This window comes from Bos indicus x Bos taurus, chromosome 15, assembly GCF_003369695.1.
Source record: "Bos indicus x Bos taurus breed Angus x Brahman F1 hybrid chromosome 15, Bos_hybrid_MaternalHap_v2.0, whole genome shotgun sequence".
Classification (NCBI taxonomy): Eukaryota; Metazoa; Chordata; class Mammalia; order Artiodactyla; family Bovidae; genus Bos; species Bos indicus x Bos taurus.
In genome coordinates this window covers 34,500,894-34,510,669 of record NC_040090.1, presented here as the reverse complement: position 1 = coordinate 34,510,669, position 9,776 = coordinate 34,500,894, and the positions used below count along the sequence as shown (strand labels likewise).

General features: G+C 38.2%; 1 protein-coding gene across 1 annotated transcript; it reads left to right on the top strand.

Annotated features, from left to right (window-relative positions):
* Positions 1-8,638: 8,638 nt before the first annotated feature.
* Positions 8,639-9,776, top strand: LOC113905575 (olfactory receptor 51G2-like). Its single transcript, XM_027563087.1, has one exon. It carries the CDS (start codon positions 8,667-8,669, stop codon positions 9,624-9,626), a length of 960 nt encoding a protein of 319 aa, XP_027418888.1. The 5' UTR covers positions 8,639-8,666; the 3' UTR covers positions 9,627-9,776.

Sequence of the window (9,776 nt, the reverse complement as noted above, 5' to 3'; positions counted from 1 at the left end):
GCCTCAGGGTTGAAATCCTGGTTATGATTACCAGCTTGCTGACTGAAGATTTCTCAGAGAGGAGGCAGAGAATTCTTTTCATACAATCTATCAATTAATTAGTCAGAAACACTGACCAAAATACTTTTTGGTGTTTTTCCAGCCTGCTTAATAGTGCCTGCTTAATGAAAAACAAACTAACCAACAGATGTGTTTCTTATTTGACAAAGTCATTATCAGTCTGCAGACTACTCAGATTATTGCAGAGGAAACCGACAGCCTCCTGAGAATATCATTTTCATGTAAAAGCAAGCAAATTAGAAGAGTAGGATTCCAAATGACATCTAATGATGCCTTCCAACTAAAAACCTAGAACCATACAAAATTAACCTCGAGAGCCTCGCTTTGTTGTACTGTCTGAGAATTTGACAAATATGTGAAATCAAAATATACTTTTCTTATGATTTGCATACTAACTCGAGATGTGGGTTACACTGGTTAATGTAAACCAAGTAGAATATTTCAAAAAATTGAAGTGCATTTTGAATAAATAAATACATTATTATAATAAAATTAAATGTATTACAATGTGAATATTATGCAGATAAGTGTTTTTTTAAGCTTCATGAGGTATAAAAAGCATATACAGACTCCAGTATTCTTCAGCCCTCTGAATGTAATTAAAGCACTGCTCTTCACTTTCTAATAAAGACATGGGATATTCTGAGACTTCACAAACTATCGTGTTATAGTCTTTGAATGATGAATACCATGTACAACTGAATTTTCTCTGAATTTTAAGGAGGATTTAAAAGGTAAGCAGAGTTGTCATCCTGCAAGGCCATTTTTATGAGAATTGACTAGGCTTTCATAGACAAGTCAAAGCTAGAAAAACTGGTTTGCTTTGGTGTCATGGTTTCTTTCTTTCAAAAGTAAATCTTGAGTTAACTTCTTTGATAGAACTGCTCTATCAGTTACAAACTGATTATATTATATTATTACAAACATAATCTGTACTAGTGATATAGGGAAGAGCAAATTCTGACTCTATATTGCATCTGTTTCTTTCATTTTAATATTTGCTTACCATTGCTTTTGTTCACTAAAATGATATTGTCTGTACATAATGGTCTGCCATAGGGAACCCTGCCCCTCTATCTGAATGTTAAACCAAAATGCCTTTGTTCAGGACCCTGTCCACATGTAGATATCTACAGGAAGGAAGACATTAACACATCACTTCCCTGAGACTGGCCATTCCAGCAGATATTTGTAAGATTAATGACCTTCTCCTTTTACTTCCTCACCTTCCCCCTCCCACATCTGTGTTATATGAAAGAATCTGGCATCCAGACCCCAATAAGATGTTATTTTTAGACAGTAGTCTGCCATGTTTTACAGCAGCCAGCTTCCTATATAAGGTTGTATTCCTTGCCTCAACACCTAGTCTCTTGGATTTATTGATTCTTTATGTGGTGAGCTTCCCTGATAGCTTAGTTGGTAAAGAATCCTCCTGCAATCCAGGAGACCCTGGTTCAATCCGTGGGTTGGGAAGAACCCCTGGAAAAGGGATAGGCTACCCACTTCAGTATTCTTGGGCTTCCCTTGTGGCTCAGCTGGTAAAGAATACACCTGCAATGCAGGAGACCTTGGTTCATCCCTGGGTTGGGAAGATCCCCTGAAGAAGGGAAAGGGTATCCACTCTAGTAATCTGGGCCAGAGGATTCCACGGACTAACTGTATAGTTCATGGGGTCCCAAAGAGTTGGACAAGATTAAGCAACTTTCACTTTCATATGTGGTAAGCAGAGGGAGCTTGGGTTTGGTAACACTAGGTAACATTAGGTCAAGCAAGTCTGTCACTCACAGGCTAATACTTTCCTCCATTAGGAAGAGAACTGCTCTAAATTTGCATTCAATTTCCCTGTCTGAGCTTGTAAAATACAGTCAGGCAGAAAGCCCAGATGGATATGAATTTCACATCTTGTTTCCTTTATCACAAGAAATCAAAGATCTTCCTGCTTGTTTTTCAAGGTTTGGTATATTTTACATATCTTGCCCAGAGTTAGAGTTATTTATTTATTAGTTGGAATATGTTTAATACCTATTATTTCTTTATAACATATAACATGAAGGTGGAAATTTAAGTGGAAAATTTTTCAAGCCTCTATTTTTCTGCATTCATACTCAGGGATTTGACAAGTAAGTGTGTCTACAAAAATTAAGCTTTCATTTTATTTTGCCTATACAGTGAAACAAAGAACTTTACAAAACATTATTTCATAGTAGCATTAGTTGTCTTGGTTTTCAATGCTGTGGCTAAATTTCTAATTTCTATTTAACTACAGAGACATTTCCTCAAAGTTGGAAAGTCTTTCATTTTATTGAACTTTAAAATTTCTGTGGCAACAATACAAAGTTTCTTTGCTGCATTTGTATGACCATCATTATCATATAATTTATTTAATGTTGAATACATGCTTTTAAAATAACTTACTAGTGATTTGTATGTTATTATATTAAAAACTCATTGTAATATTATAAAATAATAATCATATTAAAATAGATAATTATTTGAATATTTGAATAACAACAAGCAATGTTTTAAATTTTTTAATGGAGTACCTGGTTTAATCCTCAAAACTATGGTGAATTAGCTCTTTTCACTATTCCAATTTCATGGATAAGGAAACTGAGTCAATGAGAGATTAAATAACATACCCAAGTATTCTGAGCTATTAAGGGACAGAGTTAAGATTCAATCCTAGACAGTTTAACGCTAGGGCCATTGATGTTAATCATATATCCGTTACTTCCCAATGGTAGTAATATTATATTTTAGGGACATGAGAAATGAGCCCCCAAAGAGCCTGCACATTAGACAATTACCAGTAAAGACTTTTTTCAACTCAGGCCTTTCTGATGTTGAAGCTTATACTCTCAAAAAGGCCAATTGCTTTTTAACTGTAATATATAGGGACTCGGTAACTGAAAAATTCAGCCTTGGCAGGTCCGAAGAACTTTCAATCACAACAGAGTCTTTGGCCCATTGCAAAACTTGTTTGGCAGTGACATGGTTAAAGGTAGTGCTTCCCCAAAGCCCAGAGTGTTTAGCAAGGGAGAAAATTCAGGAATGTACCCAGGAGAGGGGTGGGAAAAGTTCTCAGATCTTATCTCCTTCTGGGTAAGTAAACAATCTGTGGGGTTTGGAGGGGAAAGAAGGAGTAAAACCAATTTGCCAAGTTTCCTTATTAGTGCTAGTTTAAGGACTTGTTAATATGTTTTGAATTAAGACCCTGAAAAAGGATATTATACTGAAGATTTAGAGGAAGAAAAGGGGCTCTTCATCTTCAGATACTATCTAGGAGATATTGGGTATGTTTTCTAAAGAATTTCTCAAAAGTTTAAAAATAAAATAAAACTTAAAAAAAAAAGAAATAATAAACAATCTATAATAGGAAAAAAAAAGTGTTGTCATAACAGATAGAACTAATTAAATAGCAAGTAGGAGCTGGCAACTTATTTTCAAAAGCCTCCACTGTCTTAAATACAGGTTGATATGTGTATACCTGAATTTTTAGGCAGATGGATTCTATGCTTCTTAAGGTAGATAAGCTAAAGTGAGGAAAAGTTTAAGGAACAGATTGGTATAGGGATTGCTGGTTTGTGAAGACAGTTTGAAAAGATGGTCTGTTTCTCCTTACAAGATGGAAGTGAACAAAAAGATGTGAATTGATAGGCCTAAGGTGATCAAGATTAATTGCAATTTTGTTTTTGTTTTTTTTTTTTTTTTTTTTTTTTTTTTTTTAATTTTTTTTTTTATTCTTCCAATTTTATTTTATTTTTAAACTTTACATAATTGTATTAGTTTTGCCAAATATCAAAATGAATCTGCCACAGGTATACATGTGTTCCCCATCCTGAACCCTCCTCCCTCCTCCCTCCCCATACCATCCCTCTGGGCCGTCCCAGTGCACCAGCCCCAAGCATCCAGCATCATGCATCGAACCTGGACTGGCAATCTCTAAAGAATCAGCATTGAAAAAGTGCCTTGGATTTTGAGTATGGTAAGTAAATTTTCTAAATTAAAGGATGGACAAATATTCACAGTTATTATTTACTTTCTAAATACTTTATAGAATACTAGGAACTCTTCTATCCACTGTCTTAGTTTATCTTCAAGTAAAACTATCAGATTGACAAAGCGAAATTAGCATAGTATATGTGAGTGTGTGTATGCAGTGTGAGAGGAGAATCCTTTATGAACATGAAGCCTATTCTTTGATTATTACTATCATGGCAGAATATTCTCTCTCAATGCTGTTGATCTGAATCCTAATGTGCCTAAGGATTCTATGGTCATTCCCTGTGGCTCAGCTGGTAAAGAATCTGCCTAAGATACAGGAGACCCAGTCCCTGGGATGGGAAAAGTCCCCTGGAGAAGGGAGAGGCTATCCACTCCAGTATTCTGGCCTGGAGAATTCCATGAACTGTATAGTCCATGGGGTCGCAAAGAGTCAGACATGACTGAGCAAGACTTTCACTTTAATGTGCCTGCAGAAGAAAGTAAATATTGGTGTTAGAAAATCCAGTGTGGCTTCCCACTTTGTACCTTGATGCCACAGGTTTTCTCCTAGTTGGAAATCTGTGGACAAAACAAAAGGAGGCATTCCTATGAGGAAGAAGCTCACAGTGCATCCTTAACTCTTGTGGAAGCAGCTCTTGTTTAAGTTCAAGTTTTGTCCAAGTTGCTTTGTTTGTTTATTTATTTAGTATTTTATTGCTGGAGCCTGAACCAGAGGCAGGTACCCAGACTTTTATTCTGCTTCTTACAATGAAATCCCTTCACTCAGAAAATACTTTTTTAAAAAATATTAAAACAAGAAAAATCATCACATACACGTGAATACACACACACAAAAAACAAAACTTTCCCTCTCCTAAGCAGTCAGTTTAGTACAAAACATAAAAAAATAATAATACACACTACATATATGAGCATCTCAGTGTCTTCTTTCAGAACTCCATTTTCTCAAAGACTAAGTAAGTGAAATAATGCCAGGAACCCTGAATCTGCTTATTTTAGAGGCATTCATTGTACTTTTACCTATACATGTAAAACCTGTGAGTGAAGCAAAGGGTCTTTCAATCTGTTAAAGAAATGTTAAAGATTCTTCTCTAACTTTGAAGAAACCCCAGGGTGAAGATAAGATGGAATTCAGTAATTGTCTAGAAATTTCATAAATCTGTATGTAAAAAGGATAAAAAAGCATGTCCAACTTTCTACAGCAGCAGACTTTAGTGGACAGATTACTTTAATAACAATGCGATACTTTTCAAACAGATTCTTTACCCAGTGAGCCATCAGGGAAGTCCTGAAAAAAAATTTTTTTTTCAAATAGTATTCTTATTTACTATAATCTCTACAGGTTTCTTTAATCTTTAATGATCTATGGTAAACTCATTTGGTAGAAAGAAAATGAAAGTGAAGTTGCTCAGAGGCGTCTGACTCTTTGCGACCCCATGGACTGTAGCCTACCAGGTTCCACCATCCATGGGATTTTCCAGGCAAGAATACTAGAGTGGGTTCCCATTTCCTTCTCCAGGATATCTTCCCAACCCAGGGATTGAACCCCGGTCTCCCACATGGTAGTCATTGTAGGCAGATGCTTTATGGTCTGAGCCACCAGGGAAGATCCAAACTCATTTGGTACATCCTACTAAAACACTCTGTTTGTGACTGTCTTTGTTGATCCCATCTCAGAATTTGGCACTAAGATGCAAGGTTTCTTTCTTTGTCTAAGAGTGTTCCTTTTCTCTTAACTCATGACTTTTGATTCTCCCCCACTTTTTTGTTTTAATGAGACTTCAAGAGCACTGCACTTATCTGTTTACTAAGCAATACTATTCCCAAGAATGTACCACAGTGACCCTCAGACTTCGGTTTGCATCAGAATTACCTGGAGAATTGGTTAAAGCACCTTAATTCTGGGCTTCTTCCTGAGAAACCATCATTCAGTAGGCGAGGGTGGGACCTAATAGTTTGTACTTATTACAATTTCTCATGCTGCTGATACCACTAGCCCAGGGTCCACACTTTCAGAGCCACTTGCTATATATTCAGCACAGAAGTGAATACCACCCTGATCCCTGAAGCCCCAGCAAATGGAATACAGTTTTCTTAAGTGATGGTATTGGCTCTAGAAGGTTCACATAACTCTCTTATTTCTTATTGCAATTATATCTATCGTAGATATCTACCTCTCTTCCTTGGTACATCTGTATAGGACAGGAAAGACTGGCATGCTGCAATCCACAGGGCCACAAAGAGTAGGACGTGACTGAGCGACTGAACAACAACAAAAAAAACCCAACGACTTAATCACATACACAAAAATCTCCAACTTTCTTGTTCCTTTTCATCCTTCTGCTTTCTTCAATTGCCCACTCCTCAGAGAACTTCGACCTAAACTGGCAGTCTAAAATAACACCCCCTTCTCTTTCCACATTGTTTTATTTTCTTCACATATTTGAAATAATATTGACTCACGCATCTCTTTTTATTGAGATCTTATTATTTTTTTCATCATTCTATTTCCTGGATCTTGAACATTGCCTCAGACAGTTTAATTACTGACTGAAAATGCAGGCATCTAATCTGATGGTAAGAAAGTAGATTACAATAGACAAACCTGAAGCGGCCATTATGAAGGAATTTAAAAAAAAAACAGGAATTCATGAGAGTTTTTAGTTTACTTTGATTTAAAGATAAGGTTTGTGAGTACCTCAAGTCTGTTTGACGGGCATTTGTCTTCCGAACAACAATATTCAGAGTAAAAACCACTGAGTCAGAGAGACTCACTTCCAGTCCTGGATCCTCCTTTCACTTATTTATTTTTAAAATAGTTCTATTTATTCCTTTATGGCTGTGTTGGGCCTTTGTTGCTGCATGGGCTTTCTCTAGTTGCAGCAAACTGGGGCTACTCTCCAGTTGCAGTGTGCAGGCTTCTCACCACAGCAACTTCTCTTGTTGTAGAGCATGGGCTCTAGAGCAGGCTGGCTTCAGTAGCTGCAGTATGTGGGCTCAGTAATTGTGACTCCTGGTCTCTAGAGTACAGGCTCAGTAGTTGTGGTGCACGGGCTTAGTTGCTCCATAGCATGTGGGAACTTCCTGGACCAGGAATCAAACCCATGTCCCCTGCATTGGCAGATGGACTCTTTACCCCTGAGCCATGAGGAAAGCCTCCCTCCTTTTATTATCTATGTAAACTTAGGAAAGTTAAGTATTTGAATTCTTCATGATTAAGTTGCTTTGTCTGGAAAAACTGATTTGCTACATTCTGAAGTTTGAATTGCTTTAAAATGGTATATATGAAAATGTTCTATAAAGTACTTAAGTGAAATAAAAAGGTAATGAACTATACATTTTTACCTGCAGAAGAAAAAGTGAAAGAATTCACAAATATGCAGACCTCCTTTTCAAAGAGAGAGTAATACTGGATTGCACTTCCCCTGGCATATAAAATGAAATGTGATACAGAAAAAATATCAATACCATCTGAAAAAAAGTCTCTGAGTATAAGATTTAGTAAGATTCCTCAAAATTAAATTACCCTTTTCATTGTGATTCTTTAATGTTTTGTATTTCTGGAAAACTATAGTAATCTCCCTTTGTTTATGATTAGGAAGGAAAGTGAAAAAACTTTCAAATTGAGTTCTCTTTCACTGTATTCTCAAAAATGGAACTCATAATGGGCAAAGTATCGGAAGGTGGTTGAGATGGCATGGAGTGACACAGTGGCCAAAATTCAAGGCAGAGAACAATGAGAAAACAAAAGACCTACTCTCAGATTTTTATCCTCCTCCAGAAATTACTTTTTAAGTGGAGCTAAATCCTGATTCCTTGGCAAACAAATGTCTTTTTCTAGTTTCTATAATTTCATAAATATAATGCTGAATAGTTACTGATGATATTTAAAGTGTCTGTTCAATATGCAATGAGTTAGGAATCATTCTATTTATATGTTATGCTTGTTCATATAAGACATTGAATCATAGACATTAGACAATGAATAATATTTGGATAAATGTCCATAACTTGGCAGTTTAGATTGCATGTAGAAAGGCTTCATTTGTGTGCTCACATGGGTGTGTTAATGTGTTAAAGGGAACCATGTTTTAGTATGTATGAAGGTATCTCTCTGCAAAATTCTCATGTTCACCTTATTCAAGAAGTACTTACGGAAAAGTATGTGAAGGAGATCCTGACAGGGAGTGAGGAAAACTGAACTGTGCTTTTAGATCAGACACACTGACTACATTGGAACCTGGATTTAATTTCCCAGTATGTATAATGTAGAGTTAGAATCAATATGGTCTAACTCCCTTTCAAGAATCATGATTCAAACTCTGATTTAGGGTTAAATTTTGTTGTGTGGCTCCAGAGCCAATCTTACTACATATGCATGATTTCTTCTAATAATTCAAACTCACTTTTTTTTTTTTTTTAAGTGTTTCTGATCTATGAACTAGGGGGAATACTTGGAAAAATTAAAAGGCTGTAATTATCAGAGGATTATTTTGGAGTGTCTTTTCAATATATTAATTTACAGAACAGGTTCTGACCCAGTAATCTTTTAATTCTAGGGCATGTGATTGTACTTTTGGAGTTCCACCCCTCAGGTCACCATGGCAGACTCCAACCACACTGGCACCTCCTTCTTCCTCACAGGCCTGCCAGGCCTTGAGGCTGGGCACACGTGGCTCTCCATTCCTCTTTGTGCCATGTATGTGGCTGCTCTGGCAGGAAACAGCCTGATCCTGTGGGTGGTGAGGTCAGAGCCCTCCCTACACCAGCCCATGTACTACTTCCTGTCCATGTTGGCTATGACCGACCTGGGGCTGTCTGCCTCCACCCTGCCCACCATGCTCTCCATCTACATGCTGGGAGTCAGGGAGGTGGCCCTGGATGTGTGTCTGGCCCAGCTCTTCTTCATCCACACCTTCTCAATCATGGAGTCCTCTGTGCTGCTGGCCATGGCTTTTGACCGTTTTGTAGCCATCAGCAAGCCCCTGCACTACAGTACCATCCTCACGAGTCCCAGGATTGCCAGGCTGGGCCTGGTCATTGTGGTACGCAGCATCGGTCTCCACATCCCAGCCCCCATCATGCTGAAGCAGCTGCCTTACTGCAGGACTCGCCTGCTGTCCCACTCCTACTGCCTGCACCCGGATGTCATGAAGCTGGCCTGTGCTGACACCCACACCAACAGCGTCTATGGTCTCTTTGTGGTGCTGTCCACACTGGGGGTAGACTCTGTGCTCATTGTCCTGTCCTATGGGCTCATCCTCCAGACAGTGCTGTCCATTGCATCCAAGGCCGAGCGCCTCAAAGCCCTCAACACTTGTGTCTCCCACATCTGTGCTGTGCTGCTCTTCTACACACCTATGATTGGCCTGTCCATGATCCACAGATTTGGCAGACGAGCTTCCCCTTCCAGCCATGTGCTGCTCTCTTATCTGCACTTTCTCACACCTCCATTGCTCAACCCAGTGGTTTATACCATTAAGACCAGGCAGATCCGACTGAAGATGCTGCACCTTTTCCGCTCAGACAGGACCGGCATCAGAGATGCTCAGGATCGTTAAGTCTTTGGTAGAGAGAGAAAAAGCATGCAAGACTCCATCATAGTTTTCTAATGAGCCACTGAACATAAAGTAAGTCCCATAATGAAAAGAAGAAGACAGGGATGAGACACACAACGTCTTCCACAGAAAGTTCTCAGTCATGGGAAGAAA